This window comes from Cygnus atratus, chromosome Z, assembly GCF_013377495.2.
Source record: "Cygnus atratus isolate AKBS03 ecotype Queensland, Australia chromosome Z, CAtr_DNAZoo_HiC_assembly, whole genome shotgun sequence".
NCBI classification, from domain to species: Eukaryota; Metazoa; Chordata; class Aves; order Anseriformes; family Anatidae; genus Cygnus; species Cygnus atratus.
This window is the reverse complement of record NC_066396.1, coordinates 24,612,559-24,635,903: the sequence shown is the minus strand read 5'-3', so window position 1 is coordinate 24,635,903 and position 23,345 is coordinate 24,612,559. Positions and strand designations below refer to the sequence as shown.

The 23,345-nt window shown below is 36.7% G+C and overlaps 1 protein-coding gene across 2 annotated transcripts in view; it reads right to left on the bottom strand.

The window, feature by feature from the left end:
• ARSB (arylsulfatase B) overlaps positions 1 to 23,345 on the bottom strand; it is a 64,264-nt gene that overhangs the window by 5,552 nt on the left and 35,367 nt on the right. The window contains exons 6-7 of one of the 2 annotated variants that reach the window (XM_035553559.2): positions 17,819 to 17,889; positions 6,219 to 6,575 (exon numbers count right to left, since the gene is read on the bottom strand). In XM_035553559.2, coding sequence (XP_035409452.1) covers positions 6,556 to 6,575; positions 17,819 to 17,889 — 91 coding nt within the window. In that variant the 3' untranslated portion in view covers positions 6,219 to 6,555. Of the gene's footprint in view, positions 1 to 6,218; positions 6,576 to 17,818; positions 17,890 to 23,345 lie in introns of those variants that run through there. The other variant, XM_035553557.2, reaches the window with a different exon arrangement.

Below are 23,345 nucleotides of genomic sequence, written 5' to 3'. Positions count from 1 at the left end.
AGCAAATGAATGTGAGTTTCTTATTTATTTGGGAAACAGAGCCCTGCCCAAAGATGTAATCTGAACAGCCTCAGTACCAGATTGTACAGAATATGTCTCTACAGTTTTCCAGTATCCTACACAGTAACAGAAGCTTTAATTTATAAGCAACTATACATAATCATTACTCCTTATGGACAACAGAAGCAAATGAAGCACGTACTTTCATTACTTCATCTGTAAAGCAAAGACTACAGCTGTTATCTACACTTTTCAGTAGAATGGACAAAAAAAATCATTCTCTATATCAAACTTCTATTTCTGCAAATACCATAAAACATGAAATTCAGCCATATGAAAGGGAAAATATGACCATAAAATATCACCAACATTTTCTGCAACACAAATGTGTGTGTATCACACTACTTGGGTGTCTAAATAGTTTGATACTTCACAGTTTGTAATGTATGCCATTCCTTAGGTATTCTGTTAGTAACTAAAAAAATATCTTTGTAGTTCTCAAGACTTAGTTCAGTAGAATTTTTTTGAATTATTTTTTTTGTCTATGCAACTTCCTCTATCATTTCTTCAATTGCTGCATTCCAAAACTTAAATAATACATAAGAGGATCCACGTAGAACAAAAACTTACTTCTCACACTGTATGAATTATTTAAGGGAAGTGCAAAGGAGAGGTTTTGCCCTTCCTGAACAGGGCAGACAGGGTTGAGGCTAAGACTTGTAAGAAGAGAGGATGTGTGGTGGTTTTACCCTGCTGGGCAGCCAAACTCCGGCACAACCACTCACTCCCCCTCAGAGGAAGAAGAGGGAGAGAAGAAAGTAGAATAGAAAGAAAAAAAAAGGATAAGTTTAATAAAAGGATAGTTTAATTAAAGAGAAAAGGAAGAGAAAAAAGCAAACAAGCAAAGGCTATGCAGAATCACAGAGCAAAGAAAAAAAAAAATTGTTCTCTACTTCCCATCAATGAGTGATGTTCGGCCACGTCCCAAGAAGCAGGGCCTCAATACATCATGCGGCTGTCTGGGAGGACAGGTGTCTTCATAATGAGAGCCCTCTCCCTCCATCCCCTTCCCCAGCTTTTATTGCTGAGTGTGACACCACATGGTATGGGATATCCCTTTGGTTGGTTTAGGTCAGCTGCCCTGGCTGTGTCCCCTCCCCACCTCTTGCCCACCCCCAGCCTGCTGGCTCTGGAGGAGTTTGGAGGGAGCCTTGTTGCTGTGCCAGTGCTGCTCAGCAATAGACACAACACTGGTGTGATACCAGTGCTGCTCTAGCTACAGGTCCAGAGCACAGCACTGTATGGCCTGTTGCAGGGAAAGTTAACTCCATCCCAGCCAGACCCTAATCAATTTGCAGAAATCTGCCAGCTCTTGACAAAGGAGATCTGGCTGATACGTCCCATTTGGATTTCCAAAAGGCTGTAGACAGATAAAGTAAGCAGCAATGGGTAAGAGGAAAGATCCTTACATGAATACAAAGGCATCCAATAGGAAACAAAAGTTTCCCTTTCATTTTTGATACACCACTGGATTCCTGAAGGAATTTGTGCTGGGACCCATATTGTTACATATATTCCAAATGACCTGGAAAGGGGTCTGAAAACTGAGATTACAAAGTCTCTGGATGCTAATACTTTAAGGCTGCCTGAAAAGAATGACAGAAGACCTTGCGAGATTGGATGAGTGGGCATTAAAATAGGCAATGATATAGACATAGATACAGGTAAAGTGAAGAAAGTGTGAAATAACAATCCTAAATTCAAGTCTAAAATGATGGCTTGTGAGTCACCCATAACTGTCCAAGAGTGAAACTTCAGAATCATGACAGATTGAGCTGACACTTTTTTCAGAATTATGTCAGCACTTGTCAAAAAGAAAACTGAATGCAAGGAATTATTATAAAAGGTCAAGTGAACAAAGAAAAAGGTTCTATACAACTGAAAAACTGTAGTTCTGGTCTTCTCATCTCAAAAACTACATAGCACAACTGAAAATGTTTAGAAACCAGCTACAAAGTTGGGTGAAACCTGCAGTCCCTCAGGAATTAAAATTCTCAGCTAGATGTATATTCTGCTTAATTAAGTTAATATATTATAGAAAAATCTAGGGCCAGGCTGTTTCCATCTCCTGTGTGTGCAAAGGAAGGTTTGTTCCATCTTGGGTGATGTTGAGCCAATCAAATAATCAACTCTTTAATGTTTTAATTGACAGGAGACATACCAAGATAATCAAATAGTTTGGCCTGTCATTAATATATTCGATGTGACTACAGTCTCTGTGTGAACCTGACCTTCTCAACATCTGACTAGATATTACATACAATACCAAATGATAATAATACACAGCACATACCCAGAGTAAGAAAAACTCACATGTGCTGAAACACTGGATGGATAAGAAATTAAGAAATTCATTGTCTGCTTTTGCCAGTAAAAGCCATGTTCCAACTAGACTAGACTACATTCTCTGAACAAATATAATCTTGTCTACGTCCTTCAATCACATATCATTCTTTTTCAATCACCAAAAAGGCTTCATGGAATACTTCCATGTTATTGTATCACTTTGTAAAACCTTCTTTTAATAGCATCTCAGCTTGTTGCTATCAGAATGGCTACAACAACCCTCGGAGCTTATGTTCCCCTGCTGTGCTTACCCCCGCAGGATAAAAATAAACTTCATTTTGTTTGTAGGTACCACATAACCAACAACTGTTACTAGGATAGCACTGCAAGTGTCCTGTGTGTTTGCAAAGACTTTCAGGAGGATCACACACGTCGGGTTTCACTGCTCAGGCTTTCAGACATAGAATTGGACTCATAGAACATCCCAAGTTGGAAGGAACCCACAAGGATCATAAATATTTCTCTAATACCAGCTGGAGAGACATACTGGTCTGCAACAGTGACAGATGCACCTATCATAGGATTTTCTACCAGTTACGCATTGAGAGCAAGGATCATAGACATAATGAAGTCTCATCACACAGCCAGAAGACAAGAAACTACTGAACTGCAGAAACTAGTGCTCACAGTAATGCCCTTCCTCAGCTTTGGGGTGATACTTAAGCATATGTCTAAAAAAGATACTGTATTCAAAAGAATACAATCTTGTCCATTCAAATTGCTAAGTTACTAGAGACAATCACTCCAGGAAGACAGGCTTTCAAAAGGTAGTGTCATCTTGCAATAACAAATTTCAAGGGGATAAATTAGATGTTCAATCTCTACATCACAGAGTAGAATTCTGCTTAATAGTTGAACCAGAAAAAAAATGGAAAACAAACAAACAAAGAAACAAAAAAAAACCACAGGGTACTACTACTAGAATTTAAAACCAACAAAAAATAACTAATATTATTTTCATAGTAAGATGATGCATATGCCTTCCTGCCTCTTGTGATCTGATTAGTAGCCTATAAAAAACACAGAGGAGACCCCAGACAGAAGTCTGGGACTGGCAAACCAAAAACCACTTATACATGAAACCCACGCAAAGACAGAATATTTTCTAGAATATTTTCTAGTTCACTATCATGTTTAAAATCAACACACTATTTTAATCATCCAAAAAATGTCTATTTTATTCAACAGCTTTTATATATTGTCATAAAAATGGTAATAGTACCATTCTCCTTCCATCAAAATAAATCAAAAGCTTTGCACTTCACAGCCTCTTTTCAAATGTAAATCATTTGATTCTTTATCAAGATTTGAAGCATTTACTTACAAGATGCCCTTTAAACAGAGAAGACTGTCTCCCAATTGATTCAAAAATCACAAGCAATTACTTTTCTATAAACAGACACTGCAGAGTCCTTTGAATCAACTTAGCCTGGTTCTGTGCTACAACTGCAGAAATAGTAAGTAAAAAAGCACAGACTATCATAAATATTAAGGAACACCACATAAAAATTACCTTCATGAAAACAGTCTTCCATCCCCTGTTAATCTCACCACATGCACACACACAAAATTAGCATGTCTAGCAGGCTCACTGTCCCTCACTAATGCTTAAATGTGGAAAAGCAGGAGGTCTATTGGGACTTGAAAAAAATCACACTGAAACTAACAGAAACATTTCCATTGCTTCCAGTGGGCTCTGATTTAGATTGGTAAGCATTAGCAGTAACAAACAAGGGGTTTACACCCTGCCAGATTCTCTTAATCAAACAAATGAAACTGAATTCCTCTTGATCCACACATTTCAACAGAGACAGTATGCTTTCCATTAAACCTTTGTAAGAAAGGCTTACATATTTGTATTCACAACAAACATAAGTTTTTAAACACCCTCAAAATTATCCAGGGAAAATTAAAGTGATACTAATCAAAACAGAACAGAAACACCAATAGACAAGTTACCAAGTCTTAGAAGTAAAAGAAAAAGCTTGAGAAAAAAAGACCAGTAACAGTACACAACCCCAAGAATGTTCCCAAAATTGAAGTTGATGGATCAGCAGAGAAAACTGAACTTGAGCCATTTTCTCTGCTGCAAAATCCATGTCACTAAGGTTAGAAATTAAGATCAAGAAACTGTTCACTTAAACAACTCACTTCATCTTCCCTGAGCATCAGAACAACAGAAAAAAAGCCAGTCTTCAGGTACCAGGCACCAAAACAATTGACTCTTTATAGGATTGTGCAGCCAGAAAGGGAAACACAAAGTTGAGAAATGAACCATAACTTCACTGCAGTAAAACTCAGGAAGCCACATTATAACTTTTCTTTGTGGTCAGCATTGCTTCCCACAACCACATCTTCTGAACTTTCCTTGGACAACATTTTTCCAACTGTCCAATAGTTTCCTCCCTACAGGAAAAAATTCTCAAGTCACTCTGAAAGCCCCACCCAACTGCAGGCTATATAAATTACTATTTGTCCACTAGAGCAATTAGAAACAGATGCCAATTCAGTGACGAACTTTTTTAATTTTCAACAAACTGGAAATAAGGAAAAAGCTCACACCAATTACATATATAATTTCCATATATTTTAATAGGTGAACCTTGAAACTAAGGGTTGAGTTTGCATAGGGATATACCTGACAAAATGATTTTCTCCTGCTTCCATAAAATCTAGCCCAACACCAAGGTTTTAGGAACCCAACTTCCTGCCCTGGGTTTCCCTGACTGTTAAAATGGGTTTTGAACTGTGATCTTTCTTTCAAGACAGATTTCTCACCAACAGACTGTATGAAACTCCAAGATGAAGATTTTCTCTATATTTTCTGTTTTACGTCATATAATACATGCAAACATTTTGACTGACAAAAGAGAAAATAAGCATGATTAAGGTGGTGATGGGATATTCAGATGGGTTTGGATAATTTCAGTTTTGCTCATACCAAATTCATGCATAAAGCTTTGAATTTATATAGGAATGTATGTAAATGTAGTGTGTACACCATGTGGATCAGATTCTTAACTTTTACTACTTCCTAAATTTTAATTCAATGATCTATGTGTTTTTCTGGAATCCATAGAAGCAAAATATTCTGTGAGCACAGGGTGGTTTTGATTTGCAGGCAGACTGGTTTGGTGCTTAAACAAATTATTCTACAAATAAATCCAAAGCTGAATTAGCAACTCTACCTTACATCATTAAAAACAGAACGATAACTGAAAAAAATATACAGATCTCCTTCATTATTTCCCTGTCTGGAAGTAGCTGGATTTGGGGAGAAGAGAGAGAAGGTCGCAAGAAGGCTTAATGTAGGAACATAAGAACATATAAATATATTTCAGCATACATCTCTTCTAGTGAAGGTCATTTTAGCAACTGGAAGGTTGTACTCTTCACATTATTCAGCTGCACACATAACAAAAGTAGTACAAATCTATGGACTGGGTCAGAAAAATAAGCTGACATTGGATTTCCGTTCTATTTGAATTTCTTTGTTTTATACCTTTGGATTAGCGACCATATAGCTTTACATTAACATGAGATTTTTCTCTTCCTAAATTTCAGGAAATAATACTCTGAATGTGATACAAGTTTTTATCTAACGTACATACTTGACCACAACAGTTATGGCACTGAGAGCAACGAGAGTACATTTTTCATTTCTATTGATAAACGTTAAATCAAGTCTCTTCCAAACTCCCTGAAAATCTTGACTGTCTCTTAATGTAGTAATATAATTTACACAGGGACTAAAATCTCAAACCAGTCAGATGAACTAACTACTCACTTGCAAGAAAAGAGTAAAACTAAAGTTTCAGAGAAAATTTTATTGAGAAATAAAAAAGTAAAATAACAAAAGGCATAGTTAATATTTTTACAATTAATATACACATTTATACCTTATGTTTATTCTATTTATATGTATACACAGTCTTTTTAAATGCTTCATTTGTTTGACAATAGTATGGAAATGCAGAGATATTCCCCATGCATTCATAAAAGGAAGCAGAGGGGAAGATAGAGTATTTCTTCCCTATTGCTACAGAAGCATGAAAAGTCTTAGATAAAAGTAGATGAGGATTCCTCAGGCCAAATCCTTGTTATGCTCCAGGTCTGGAACAAATATTTCCCAACAGAAGGACTCCTATGCTATGCTGGTCTACACTGCCCTGCAAAGCAGCACAAGGATATCAGAATTCTGTATTAAGTGATAACATTTGATGAAGGATCTGTACCTCCCCCTGCAGTACATATAAAAAAAAATATGCTTGAATTATATGAACAACTCTGATTTGTTTGGGTATAAAGTACGTTTGAAACAATTTCAATTATCATTTGTCCATAAACAGAAAAATTTGTGCTATTTGACACAGATGCACTAGAAATTTTGTAGGTGGTGCTGTACTGAAAATTTTCAGCATTTTATACATTAGAAATATCTTCCACAAAATGCAGGGAATTTTTAAAGTTTCCTGATGACAATTCTGGAAGTATCTTTTCCTGAGAAGAATGTTTATATACTCATCTGTAAAGTACCGCAATTTTTGAGACCACAATACAGAATAAGAGATAATGACTTAAATGTCTAACCTATTCTTTGTTGGGATACATGATTTTAAGTAACTTCTCTATATTTTCTCTGAATTAACTGAATCTGAAACTCTTCCTTCCATGACAGGAATTTTGTGAAGAGATGAAGAAATAGGCAGGAGAAAATGTCAGGAAACAGAAAAAATGTTATGGATACTTACCTTAATACCCACAATCACCATCATCCACAGAAAAGCCAGAATTTAAAGCTTACTATATTTCTCAGAAAATATATACATATAAATTTTAAAGTCTTGAACAATAATTGCTCTATTATATTTGTAGCTGCTTTATGTCTATTGAAGATTTAGTATTTTTGAGAGAAAAACTACAAGGAAATATAGAAAATCCAAAAAAATTGACGGTGGCAAAAATTAAATGTAAAAGTCCCAGTGCTTGACTTTAATAAATGAGCAACATTCTGAGCCCTAGCAGATTATTTAGACCGTTTAAAGGAAAGTATATATAGGTGTATATTTTTTGAGACCAGACTGCTTTTGCACACACATTGGTTTTTATATGTTAACAAGCATCTAATCATTAGGTTATTTAGTGTTTCTTTGACTTTTGCTGTCGTATGCAGCACCAAATGAAAAAATCTCACAGAAACCAACGTTAGAAGTTGCAAGGTAACTTGCAAAAGTGCTACCAGTTAAGTAGTATTTTTCTTCTTCATGATAATAAACAAACGCCATCAATATGAGAGCAGAACAAGATCTTCATGGTTGTTTCTAAGCCTACCACAAGGTCATGGACAGTTGATGTTGCTGATGTTCAGTACTACAGAACACAGTGGCATCCCTGTTGGGTTGGAACCAGATGATCTTTAAGGTTCCTTCAAACCCAAGACATTCTAAGGTTCTATGGTACTGGAGAGAAAATGTTTTTTAAATTTTTAAAAGGTCAAAGACACATCATACACTTTGTTCCATTAAAAAACCAACCAAACAAACAAACAAAAAAAAACACCTTCTTACACAGACGAAGTAAATTCATTTTTACCTATCTTCTTGGTCTTTCAAGGCCTACATTTTTCCTTTGTGTTTATAATAAATAACATAAATAAAATATTTTACAGTGTTTCTAAATGGTAACTCAAAAGCCTATAGCCCTTTGAATGTGATCACAGAATCACTGAATAGCTGAGGTTGGCAGGGACCTCTGGAGGTCACCTGGTCCAGCCTCCTTGCTCAAGCAGGGACACCTAGACTTCATCCAAGTGGATTTTGTGTATGTCCAAGGAGGGAGACTCCACAGTGTCTCTGAGCAACCTATCCCAGTGCTCAGTCATCCACACAGTAAAGAAGTGCTTCCTGAGGGAAGAAAAGAGTGAACCTCCTGTGTTATAGTCCGTGCCCATTGCCTCTTGTTCTGGCACTTGGCACCACTAAAAACTGTGGCTCTGTTCTCTTTGCACCCTCCCTTCAGGTACTTATAGACACCGAAGAGATCCCCCCCAAGTCTCCTCTTCTCTATGCTATGCTGTCCCAGTGATAATTTTCCCCAGCACAAGAAGGACATGGACCTATAGAACAAGTCCAGAGAAGGGACACGAAGATGATCAAGGGGCTGGAGCACCTCTTCTGTGAAGAAAAGCTGAGAGAATTGGGAATGTTCATACAGCCTAGAGAAGAGAAGACTCTGGAGAGACCTCATTACAGCCTTCCAGTACCTAAAGGGAGCCTACAGGAGAGCTGGAGAAGGACTCCTTGCCTGGCACTGTAGTGATAGAACAAGGAGTAATTGTCTTAAACTAAAAGAGGGTAGGTTTAGACTAGATATAAGGAAGAAATTCGTCACTATGAAGGTGGTGAGGCACTGGCACAGGCTGCTCAAAGAAGCTGTGGATGTCCCATCCCTGGCAGTGCTCAAGGACAGGTTGGATGGGGCTTTGGGCAACCTGGGAGGTGGGAGGTGTCCCTGTCCATGGCAGGGGGGTTGGAATTAGATGATCTTTAAGGTCCCTTCCAACCCAAACCATTCTGTGAATCTGTGATTCTATGACAATGCCCTCAGTAACATGCTTTAACTTTTGGTTAGCCCTGAAGAAGGCAGGCAGTTGGACTAGATGATCTCTGAGGGTACCTTCCAACTGAAATATTCCACTCTATTCTCTTAAAGTTGCACGTGTGTTTGTAGGCATGATGCCTTAATTAGTGGACTGCTTGTGAGTGTCCATGAGAAAGATGAAAATGTGTTACAAAGAAAGACAGGCCTGCTATAGTCATTTTGAAATGCAGATGGCTCTGTGGGCTAACAAGGCCTTTGCATATATATACTTTTAACTGACTTTTTTTTTTGAACTGTGATGTATGGAGCAATTATTTCATCTCAACAAGGAAACTGCAAATGTCAAGGGCTCCTCCAACCTATACTGTGACAATGAATTACTGAAGAAATAACGTTTTTTGCTACTTCACCAAGGAAAGACATTTGGTGACCTTTTGCTGCTTTATAGCAATAATGAGTTTTCTACAAAACTCTGTCTTTCTTTTATGTTATTAAAATAAAAGCATTTGAGGAATAGCCATGACCTTAACCTTGGAAGAATTAATAGAACACTGATCTTGAAGAAACAGCTGAGGCCTGAGACACTATAACCTCCTAATGTCATGTTGATGAGGCATAAGTCTGTGCCGTAGACAAACTCATACAGTGAAGTCCACCTTCCTTAATTCACTTACTTGAACACTGTGCACATACAGATTCAAACTCACCTATTATCCCTTCTAATTTCAGTTTTCTCATGGCAATGTTTTATTCCAAATAAAAGATTTTTATGAGAATATCATGCTCAGTCTCTTATCTTTCAAAATGTGTACCCTTCTAAACTTAATTCCAACAGTAGTAAGCATATTAAAATATTCTTGGTCTTGTTTAAAAGTATTCTTCACCTCGATCCTTACAACAGATTAAGATCATATCTTAAAAACACACTAGACAAAGAATTGAGTAAAATCCAGAATTACTAATGGCAGCAAAAAATCCCCACATGCATCAGCAGAGTGAAGCATTTATCCACATTATTACATTCTTATACAATTACACAATAAAAAAAATAAAGTTATTCTAAATAATATCAAACTGATTAATACAGCCTACGAGATCAAACATCACAAAACGAGAGATGGTAAAATGAAGTGCTTGACCTTCACTTTCCTTAGAAAAATATGAAAAATATACTATTTTTTTCAACACTTTTTTTTTTTCCCCAGAAAACAGATTTAAGCTGAATGGAATAGTGATTATGAATTACTGAAGACATCAAAGGTCATGTTGAGATGGTGTTCTATGTGAAACACAGAAAACCCACTTATGTTACTGTAAGATAGCAATGGTCATGATAAAGAAAACTGAACAGAGTCTGTAATCTGACTCTAACATCCTGTGTACAATTAAAACTTTACAGATTTCCAGCTCAGAGATATTTCATTTGAAAAATGCAATCCATTTATATCAAGAGCTACATAATGTAGCTAGTGTTATGTTCAAGTAGGTATAGGATATAATGAAGCATAAAAAAGAAGCAGTAACAAGGGATTTCTGAATTCCAGTCATGGTACTGGCATTGGAAACTTTATCAAGTAACTTACAATTTCTAAATTCTAAAAGAGATTATCTACATCCCAAAGGAAACATGGGGATAAGCATGAAATTCACCAAAAGTGCAATAACCTTATACTTAGTATTGAATAGTATGATGGATGGCTCACATTCAGATGCAGGAGGGCTAAGAGCCAAAGTAATGTATAACCATAGACCAAGCTTCCCAAGCTATATCCCCGCAAAAGCTACATCTCCAGAAACTTCAGATAGGCAACAGCCAAACACTACATGTCCCTGATCTGAACAGCAGCAGAGCTGTCTAGAACTATCGGCCTCCCATCAGGGAGTGGAGTTGAGTTCTATCCCAAACTGTCAGACAAGCATGAAAGCACCACGTGAAGTGGTTGAGTGCCATACACAGCTCCAAGGTCACTTATTGGCAACTCCTGCCTTATGTATATACATGGAGTCATTTGAATTTATGATTTACTTTTAATGAGATGACAGATTCCAGATGGTCAGCACACGGACTATTTAATTTTGCAGAGAGATGGAAATTCAGAGAAGCAAACAATGTATCTTTTTCCCCATTCTTGATCACTTTCCCATTCCAGCTGTCATGATGTAAGCTCAGTCATGTAATAATACCAGCAGCTTTTCTTCACATTTTGATTCTCCAGGAGTGGATTCCGGGTCTTAGCCTGCAACAGACTTGGAGCACTTTTATACTCTTCATAGCCCAAAGAGCACATGCAGGTATGCATACCTATGTCTATTGTATACTTCAGCTGCTACTGAATAACTCTATTACGAGGGATTTTTTATTTATTTATTTATTTTCCAGTAATTCTAAAGCAGCTAGATTGTCAGTAATAAAACTGGGAAAGAAATCACTTCTGGCCTGCTAAGTCCTAGGAATCATCTTTCACCTGGGCACAATAAGTAATAAATGGGGCCTAAAGGAGCATAGCATGTCTATTCCTTAATCAAGATGAATCATTTTGGTATATGTATGGATATAATATATAATGCTGTAGCCATTATAATGCTATTTTAATGCCCATGAATGATACATCAGTCCCAGAAACAAAATGGTTTCTCTGTTGTAATAAATCATATGTTCATTCTGCACAGAGCAGATTTAGCCCCTTATAAGCAATCATTTATTTTGGCAATTAATAGTGCAATATATGAGGTAATGCCTTTTTACAAATGTCAAGGAGAGCAATGTAAAGTCTTATTTGCATTGAGAAAATTAATCAAAGCTTGGAGAAAAATCACAAAATGTTTTTACAAGTTCTCTGTCTTGGATGTCTGCCTCTATGAATAGATATCTTCAAAATAAATTAACTACAATTAGTAGCATGCAGTTTTATTATGCCTTTGAAGTTTTAGTTTATGGTTAAGCCTGGAATTTTAAATGAAGGCAAAGTTTTTTCAGCCTGAAACAGCCCCACCCAACAACATATTTATTTTGAATACATCTTTGAAATTTAAAGAAATTCAGATTATTCTTTTAAGAGAAAGTGATTCTCCTTGTCATTTTCAAGATTTTGTACAATTCACTAAATTAATTTATAAATTTAGCAGGTCAGATTAAAAAGTAATACAGTATGTACTGACAGATACTGATTAACAACTCTGAAATAAAGGGTACGTTTTCTTTCACCATGTCATTTAGCTCTGACTCTCAAAATAAAATTGCCTTCTGTGGGATATAAAGTTTCAATACTGCTTCAAGACAGACCATCTAGCAACAATGGTGTGGTCAGAAATATGTTTGGTTTAGCAGTTAGGGGAATTTAGATTTAAATCCAGTTGGTTTTTAATTTAGCTGAATCACCAAAACTTGATGAAATGCCATAAGACTGTCTAAAAGAAAGCAGATCTTTCACAATGGAAGAGCTGACGTCACCCTTACAGCTGCCAAACCATCAACAACTTGGCCTTTTTTTCTTTAAAGACGAAGTCACAAAAATGGGGCAAAACTTTTTTTTTTTTCCATCCAACAAATGTAAATCAGGTTTTGATTTTTGCAACTTTTCAGTTACCTTACACATTTTATCTGAGTTTTCATAACCTGTACATTACAGAGAAAATGATACTGTTTCAGCATGATTCTAGCTTTCTGTTTTTAATTTTCTTAATTTCCTACCAAACTCTTAACAGAAAATGTGACTGTTTCAGACAGAAATCTGGAAGACTGTAGGTCTTTCATACCAATGACCTGCTTTTATAGAATTGCAAACTCTAATAAATTATAAGCCTATACTGAGACCAAGTGATTGAGACATGTATTCATCATTAAAGAAAATAAAATCAAGAGGGAGATAAAGAAACAACCAGAGAGAAAGACAAAAATAATGGCTTTTAGCAAGCAGAGAAAAGAGCAATTGCCGGGAGGAGCCCAGGTCCATCTCCATCTGCAGAGCTCACCAGACTGGTTTAGCATAGCCAGGTCCAACCAGAGGGTGCGGCCCACATGCTTTTCCCCTGGGGCTCTGGCTTCAGAAGCAGCCAGCCAGCACTAGGAGGGTTGGCTCTCCCTCCGCCTCTCCACTTCCAACAGCACAGCCATCCTCACCCCCGCCTTGCTCTGGCAACCGTCAGGACCTTGAGTGAGCCAGTTCAACCCAACTGACAGAAGAAAACCATCTGTTCCCCACCCCAGGTTAGCAAGTTAAATCAGTCTGTGGAGGTACCTGACAAGTAACAGAAGAGATACAAATCAAGCATCAGAATCATGTGGCTGGGAAAGGGGAAGGGAGAAAGTTAAGTATTTCCCCAACAGAAACTTGCTGAATCACTTCATCTGTTATTATGAAACAGAAACCTCAGAGTTTAATTTCAGCGCTACCAACAGAATCAGTCTCACCTGTCCCTGGAAATTCCTTCTTGCCCCTTCCTTTGTGCCAAAGTGAGCATTTGATTAAATATCCAAGAAAAAAAGAAAAATGGTTAGTAAAATCTGTATCAGTGTCGTGATTTGGTTCATACATAGTATGGTTATATGAGTGGTTTTTGTCATCCAAGAGAGAGAGGAGGGCTAATAGGCAGCCCTGGGAGACAGGATTTCGTCTTTGGTAGGCAGCATCAAGCTAAGCTAGCTTAAGCTCCATGAAACTACTGCCTCTGGCTGAGGTTCCACGGTGGCCTGAGCTGATCTAGTGGCCATGTCCTGTGGCCACTGCCTCCATCTGCCACCAACCACATGCTCCTATCTGCTCCTAGTCATACAGCTACAGGGGAAGTTGATTCAGCTGGCTGGTTTGGTACAAATCTTTCCTCCTCTTCCACCCCACCCATGCCCCAAGACAGCTTGAAGGCTGATCTGGCAGAAGACTCATCTTGTTGCCGTGTGATTTCCAGATCCAGCACAAGTGAAGCAGAAAATGATGGAAGAAAAAGAGAGACAGGCTGTCCATTTTGGCAATGAATCACCACCACACTGGCCTCACTACAAAGACCACAACACCCTCATACCCTACCAGTACTAGTTTTTGGAGATTCTACCCCAGTTTTTCACTCCACCTCCTGTTAAAACACCAGTTTTTAAGGTCCACTTTGTAAAACAGATCAGTCCAGAGAGAAAAGATTATTTTTAACCCTGATCATTCCACTGGGCTGCCACAGGTCAGATGTAGCCTGAAGGCAAAGTCTGCAGTCAGGAACAGAAACTCTTTTTAACACTGAGGATGACAAATGAGAAATTACAGTCTAAAACACTGCAATATGTTTTAGACCACTCCAGAGGTTTATATTTGAATGAAGAAAGTCTGCCCTCAGAGACAGAAGGTGATTACTTGAAAGAAACAGTAAAATAAGACCTGTCAGCATTGTTTTGTAAAATGGAACTGCAGACAAACTAGATTACAGTATTTTTTCTCTCGTGTTGTTTAATATTAACAACGGGAGTGAAGTACAGTACTATGATACAAGACTAATTTAGGGCTATTGTATTTACTACCAGACACAAGCTCCTGAGAAAAGACAGGAAGATACTGATCAGTAGATTCATCAGAGCTGCTACAGCAACCATGGCTGATGGCAAGATGTTCGGTACCAGCACCCAGCCTAAGAATTTGAGAAGCTGTATGATACTACTCCATGAGTAGTCAAGGTTAGTCTAACAGACCACAGCAGCAAAGATTTAGTTAGCTCTGTAATTAAGATAGTATTCCCAACCTTAGATTAAATATTCTGTTGAATACCTTGTTGTAACACTTGAGTTAACAGTAAATTAATTTTCTTCTGCACAAATTCTTCCCTGAAAAAAAAATGCTTATTTTGGCATCAAAAATCTGAACAGAACAAAATTCAGTTTTCCTATTTCAGTCAAAAAATCTATGAATTACATGAGACATCCCATGACTCATGCTAGTAAAATATAGATACTATCAGTTTATTCGGAGATGAAGATAGATGAATCCATTACATAATATATACTGAAAGAATGCATACATTATATGCAAAAGCAGTCAAGGATTCAGGAGCACTGAACAAGCAATGAGCACAATAGAACAATAACTTAGTTCCCTATGTGTGCATAACTACAGCAATAATCAGAACTCTCTTGATTATCCCCAACCTCCTGAAATTTTTTTGATTATGTTTATTAGTAACTTGAGATTTAACTTCCTCTTCCACAGTACTCTGCAGGTCCAAAGGTTTAGCTAGTCTATATCTTCTAGTCATTATTTTACTTTCTACTTCAATTTCTACAAAAAAATAAAATAAAATATTAGCATGATGTAAATACTTCATCTGATGCAAGAACCAGAAGGATGATTTAGGTGAAATGATATTTTAAGTGGACTTGAACAAGGGCAAGGTGGGCACAAAGAAGGCCAAAGACTACTGTCATAATACTCGGCATAGGAGGTGAGAAAGAACCAAGCAAAACAAACTTGGATACATGTTAGCACTGTAGGCAAAAGAATATTTTGATCTCAAAAAAAGTTAGGGCAAGGAAATAACGATCAGTCAAGGAAAGAGCAACACTTAAGAATGACATACGTTTTATCACCTTGGTGTTAAGAAGACTATGTATGTGCAATTAATTTTAAAATGCTCTTTAAAAACATGCAGAGAGCTATATTGCCAAAAGTATGAAAGACCTGTATATATTGACCTTTGAGTCTCCCTCATCTATCCATAATGGAGATGCTAATATCATTACTCTGGATCTTGAATCTCAACTAGTTAACCAATTTGTACAAATAAAACCCAGACATTTTATGAATAGGCTGAGTTACATACATATAGTTATTCCTAACAACTCAGAGTTCAACATAGTTATTTTAATCCTTGTATGACTAAGCATAGTTTCACTATCCTAGTCAAAAACAGAATCATGAACACCATGATTCACCCTACAAAGCACAAAACTATTCCTAATTCCAGTTAAGAAATTGAGCACATTGTAACAATTCAAGTACAAGAAAAGATGAATTCTTTTCCCCCAGCACTGGACTATAAATTGATATGTTCTGTTACAATACAAATTGTATGTTAATAAAAAGAATGGTGATGTGAAAAAGTAAAGTTTTATATATGTTTTGTCACGTATAACAGGGATGTATTTTGTCAAATGTATCAGTAATACAATTATCTACATTCATATTTTTTAAGAATGGTATTATGAAATCAAAATTAGGAAAAATGTAATGTATACTAATTTAGAGGTCATCTCTGCCTGTTCTTGACCAAAAGTGCTATTAAGGGAGAAGGTGAAACAGGTGGCACAAAGTATCTTGCCAAAGTAAAAGACCTTCACTGAGAAGAGAAAGGAAAACCATATACAGTGCATAAGGACTTGCAGGTAAAGATTTAGATTTTTGGTTTTCATTACTATAGTTTTAAAGGTATATAAAAATACTAGGAGTTTACAGGTACATATACCTCCATTCATGATGGTTAAAAGTCACGTCTCCTCCAGAATAAAGTTTCCCTTACTACACCTTCTGCCCACCTGCCCAGTTTCCTGCCCAAATCCCACACAACACACATGCACACATATAGCGAGGACACACTAGAAGTAGTGTACAGTAAAGAATCATCACGGTGTGGCTTCATGTAAACAATCCATGGATGTATTTCCTGAGCTTAGGCTCCTGAAAACTTCCTCTTCTCATCCCCCCTCTGTTTAAACCAGGAAGTTGGCTATTCAAATTCCTCAGCTGTGCTCAATAATAGCAGCTCCCACATGGAAAAGATGGTCTCTGAAGTATGCTTCAGAATACCACATCAGGGCATAACATTGTACAGGAATGCTACAACTCATTGAGGATTCTTTGAAGGGAAATTGTTGTAGCTACGCCTTAATTCCATCAGTATATAGGAATTATCTACAGGCAGTGTTGTACAGCCAACATTAGATGTGCACAATGTTTCTCCTTCTCAGAAAAACATCATAGAACCAGATGTGCATTGCAGAAGGACACCTTACCACTTTCCTTCCTGTTACCACAGCACAACTTGTATCTGTCATGCAAGTAACAGATCACTGTCCGTACTGTACCACTAATTCCTATGCCTGGATTTACTTCTTTATTTAATGAAATACAGAAATGCTATAAAAACACTAGAAAGGATCTGTTCCAATGTTGTGCATGAAAAAATCTTTGCTTGAAAAGTTTGTAGTCCTTAGCAAACTAGTAATGTTGAATCATAAAACAGACGGTTTTTAAAGAGCTATGGAATTGGCAAAGTTGAGCTCTAATTCATGTGATTATGTCACTAAAGATCCAACTTGTATGATTATGGAACAAAAGCAATCACAAAGCTTGGAACTTCTAATATTCTCACAAACTCAGGTTTTCCATTTGCAAGGTCAATAATACAATCATATTGAATAAACGTATCAAGATATGCCAGGCTGAGCAGCTCATTGGGAGCTACCTGCCAACCTGGAACACTGAAGACAGGATTTGGTGGTTTGTTTTGGCTGTGTGCCTCCCTGCACACCTCAGGCAAATGGCTGCTCCTCAACAATTCTATGTCCCAAAGTACTTTATTCATTACTCAGCAGTGCTTCAGAGCTCTGCAGAATGGGAAGTGAGCATCAGTCATAATTCAGTAAGGATTTAGACTACCTGGGGTACTCTAATGTTTCAGTAATGTTTCAGTATTTTAGAGCTAAACTCTTTACCTAAAAGTAGAAGGCATCCTACTTTATTTTGTTTCACCTAGAAGGAAATAATTTACTTAAGAAAAACAAGGAGAATTAGGAAGATAAACTGTACATTTAACAAGTCTTTATCAGTAGCATACTCACATGGGTAATCATCCACAAACATGGGGTCAATGTTATGAAGCAGTTCCACTCTGGGGGAAGGTCTTCCTTCACTAGGAGAAATTTCAAAAGGAAATATTAATTTCCTTCTACAAATCGTTAGGATTCTGCAAGGTTTTTTTTTGTTATTGTTGTTTTTTTTTGTTGTTTGTTTGACATCCTAATATAGAATTCATATCCATAAACTAATTGCTAACAATTTTAACCTGAATGTTATTTTCCAGCCCAGTAGCAACAGCTTTTGCCCCTACCTGTTTTCCCTGACTTCGCTGCTGGGATTTCCCTGACTTCGCTTACTGGGATTATTCACAATTTCACAGAGCACAGAGCTGGTCTTACCAAAATGAAAAAAAAAAAAAAAAAAAGGGGGGGTTAATTATTACTAACTTTAAAAATCAAATTTAACAGTGTTAAGTTGGCATCTTAGACTTGTCCTGCTCTCTGCATACCTAAACAAGAATCGTCACTCTACAGTGCTGAAAGCATTTTGGCTGGCTGCCTCAAAAAACATTACGGGAATTGGCTACCCCTCAAAAAAAGAAAAAAAAAAAAAAAAAGCTCTTTCTTTTGCAGTGACGTCACAAAGTTTATTCAGATACCCTGAAATACCTTCTTAAAAAAAATCATCTATCTTTCTATTGACTACACAGGGATGGTACAGAATCAGTCTCCTAACTTATCAATAAACTTTCTGAATTAAATATATCCCAGTATTAAAAGAAAGTCAGTAAAATAAATTCATTCCTTATAAAAGGCAACATGTGCAAAAGAAAGAACATTGACTCCATCATGACAAAACAATATTGTATTATTTAACAGTTAATTTAAACATACAATTTCAGAAACTTCCAAATAATTTATATTGTTCTCTTTTTGTTAATGACCTTCATTGTAATACTCTAAAAAGTCAGCCTAGGCCACTAAATCACTTAGCATTAAGAATAAAAAACAGCTAACATAAAACTTAATGGCTTCTAATAAAAGCCAAAAATGGCTGTTATTTTAGTGTATAATTTTTGTAGAAGTACTTTAGAATTAAACAATATTTACACATAATTTAGAAGTTTCAATATTAACTGATTAAAATTAATATTGTTCTATTCTATTTCTAAAACCATTTCTGGATTTTATACATTTTGATTAAATATAAAATTAATAAGAAGGATCAGATGAAAGATTAAAATTACTTAGATCATACAACCTTGCAATTAATACAAAGTACAATAATTAACCTATAGGTTAATTGGCGGTCACTCTCCTAACTAACCACTCCAAACTATGGAGTGCCCAGCCTTAACAAAATCTAATAGACCTGTACTACTGCCTCTAGATGGTCCATTTACAGCTACGGTCAAACTTGCCTTTTCCCACGCGTTAATAGGTAACAATAACATGAACCAATTAGACACGTTAAAGTAGGATGTGAATTTAAAGTATGCAAGTGACTCTGTAGTGACTGCTTGGACAGATATTCTCATCTTTCCAATTTTTCCAGTATTCTGTCAAAGGAAGTCAAACACTAGAACTCTGCTAAGTAGTCTAGTATCTTCCACCAGTGTAATTTACAGAACAAAAAAGTACCTTACTTCTATGTGCTTCTCCTATTTATACATCCAATATTCACACACTATGAGATTAGGCTTCAAAAAGTCAGAACTGAGAATACTGACACTACTAGAGCCAACTATTGTTACTATCATATTGCTATAGGTAGTTTCCTTGTATGGCTTTTAATCTGTAGGTTGGATGCTGTACAGTAAATGTGGCTATGACTCTTTTTGCATAGCAGGTAGAACAAAAGTTAAAAATTATACTTGAATTCATTTAAGTTTTTCATGTTACAGTGGTCATTTATATTGAATGCATTATTTTCTAGGATAGAATATTAATATTAGTAACTTGGTAATACCATTTACATACAGCCATGAGATATACTACCTGAGGCTTGTGGTTTTACCACAATAAGTTCCGTAGTACCATTAACTGGTAATGAACTGCTTGTTCAGTTTTGGTGTTATTTCCGTAATTCTGTTGCACACAAAAATGGAGGTTTATAATCACTACATATTATTCACAAAACAATAGCCAGAGAGAAGAAGGCAGCACTGCACATTAAAGAAAGTGGCTGGCTGATAGAAAAGGACATCAGGAAGTCAGAAAAAAGTCCTGAAGAAAAGAAGTAGAGAATTCAACCTTGCAGCAGAGTTCCCTTTCTCTATGCCTAAACTCTGTCCTAGTTCCCATTTGCAGAGCTCCGCAGCTGACCTTAGTGTCCCCTGCTGCCCTGCCAAGGATATTATGCATCAGGAATATATTCTAGCTGATGAAACTAGAATAAGAAAATAGTAAGATTCTGTAGGATACCTTACATTTCTATTTTAGCAGTTTTCAGTGAAACCATATCTAAAAATTATCTATTTTTAGGCTACAATATTGTTCCTCCCTCTAAGAATAAGGAAGTTTTTCTTTTGTCTGGGAATTATTCCACCATATTGACTGAATATCTATTTAAGTAGTTAAAAGGTACTGCTTTCCAAAAATTGCTTGATGTAAGAACATATTGATTGGAACACATTGGACTAAATTCAGAGATGGTAGTAGAATCAGCTAGTTTATGCTGAGAATGTCAGTCTATTTTCTGCTTTTTAAAAACATACAGAAAGGTCTATTACTCTTCAGTGAACTTGCACAAACATTTACCTGTGGTCTTTCACTTCTGTTGTTGTTAAATAGGCAGAAGGCTTCCTTGGGAAGGAAGACAAGGTTTTTCAGGGTAAATACGTTTACCTCCCACAGTGTCACTTAGCAAAAGCATTTGCAATACCTTATATTTCTCTAGGTCATTTCTGTATACACTTTTCTAAAATAATTATATTTCAGATGTGCTGGCAATAATTACTCTAAGCTTTCACTTGCTCTTTTGTGAGCAGTAATTTACACCAAAATTAGAAATGATAATTTTTCCAAACAGGTATTTAGTTCCTCAAGTTAACATAGCCATTTAGTACATAAGAATTCAAGTTGATCTTACTTTATTTCATCCAATCAAATCTGATATGGCCAACATCACAAAAATTTAAAAAATGTAACTTAGCAGGCAAGATGTCTAAGTAAAACTTGAAAGCTTTCACTTGCTAACAAGCTTTGGAGAAATACTATTTTTTTTAACTGCATTTTATCCTGAATCTCTCAGTGGCTACCATACTGCTTCATGTACTTTAGCATAATCAGCGCCATAGTTTTCCATTTTTTTGTTAATGCAAAACTAAACCATTCTTTTGAGCATAGACTTAGTAGATATTCAGTGTTGAAAAACAAAATATATCAAAACAATGTATCAACCAAGGCAAATTTCTACATAAGAAAAATTATTTTGCCTCATATCTCTATTTCAATAAAGTAGCAAGCATCTGGAAAACAGATGTTTCTTAGAAATGCAAATGCCTTTTGAGATACTTGCTTGGAAACATGCAGTGCAGTTTAGATTCCTTGATTAGTTGCATTTTAGTATTGTTTTCCATTAATCACTCTTGATATTCTCAATTACTCTTTTCTGTAAAATAGATTAGTGATATTACTACCAAATTTTAGATATCATTTCTAATACTTACATGGTTTTAGAGGTTCCAGCTATATTGTGGTGTGATGGGTGATAATTTAAGATAATAGATAAGTGGAATGTACTGTGATTTATGTAGGATGTTTATATTTGGGACTTAAGTTTTAGAGCGGAGAGTTAAAATAAAAGTATATTGCCCACACTGTAGCACTCTACTCTGTAGCGGGTGGGAATGGGAGGGCATCAGGAGCTGAATGTGATGAAAGCTGAGAACCATGGCAGCAAGCTGAAGTGGTACGAGGAATCCCAGGTGGCTGCCCTCTGTGAATTTTGGAATGGTCTGATGGATGTCCAAAAATGTGTGGTTACAGTGATACTATACTAAGTCATTTTCAAAAAGAAGCTGGAGACATTAAAGGGAATTGAAATTTCATTTCAAAGGCACTTGGAGGAAGATCAAGTCTAGGAACTACTGGTTCAAAATTATGTTTGAACAGTTTGCATGGAAGAGCTTTTTTGATGTCCTAGTTTCTTTTACTCTAAAGAATTGCAACAGAAAGGCCAAGATTGGTACGAATAGAAAAAGGCTGGGAATATCTGCATATGGAGACAACAGCAGGAAACCCACAGTGCAGGCTCTCAGAATGGCCTGTATTGATGACACCCAGATTAGCAGGTCATCCAAGATCCCAAGTTGGAGGCCACTTTCCCAGGACACGGATATCTGGAGATAAAGAATAGTGATGCCTTCTGATGACTCACAGGGGTGGGACAGGACTAACAGCACCAATGAGGGGACAAAAAGGCATAACCAAAACCTGTGCGTGGTCACCAAACAAAGAACATAAATGTGAGAAGAATTTCATTGCTTGCGTTCTTTGACCTCTGCACCACTGCAACAGACCCTGGGCACAAGCATTCTGGGGCCCAGCTGCGAGACGGATGGCTTAAGAACCCCTGTCTTGGTGCCTGGCCACTGGGCCAACTTCTTAGACACACACCTTTTGGTGATTGTGTGTCAGACCACGACAGGGTGAGTGAAACCTGTTCTGTTTCAGTTTCTGTTTAAGTAAAATCATATTCTACTTCTATTAGGTCTCCCAGTACCTACAGGGCCTTCCAGTACCTAAAGAAGGCCTACCGGAAAGCTGGAGAGGGACTCTTGTTCAGGGAGTGGAGTGATAGGACAAGGGGAGATGGCTTTAAACTAAAAGAGGGTAGATTTAGACTAGACATAAGGAAGAAATTCTTTACTCAGAGGGTTGTGAGGCACTGGCACAGGTTGCCCAGAGAAGCTGTGGGTGCCCCATGCCTGGAAGTTGTTCAAGGCCAGCTTGGATGGGGCTTTGAGCAACCTGGTGCTTGCCAGAGAGGCATCCCTGCCTGTGGCAAGGGGGTAGAATTACATGGTCTTTAGAGATCCTTCCAACCCCAAAACATTCCATGATTCTATGACCGCAGTGATACAGTCTTGCTACATTACTAGGTCAGCATGTTAATCACTTTAAAATCATTATAAAAGTTTATTTTGTTTTAGGGTTTTGGAATTCATATTTAATGTCTACATTTTTATATTATGATCTATATAAACATGCGACATATTCTTATATGTTTATTTTCAGAAATATGTTTACTTATATGAATATCATGTTAAGAACAGGTCCTTTGAAAAATGATCACTGATTTATTAACAAAGACCATATTCTGGAATGGATCCATTACTTTTGTGTCTTCTGAGAATATTTGCATTGTTCCATATATCCTTATGCTAAATAAATATTCCCAATTTATAATCTTTTCCCCCTTGATTATACACTTATAAAACAGTAGATTTAGGATTAAAGATTATATACATAAAAAAAAAAAAAGCATATGCAGCTACTTGTAAAATACTGGGCAGGAAAAAAAAAACAGAAAACATGTAAGGTGGTGATACACTATTAATTTCCA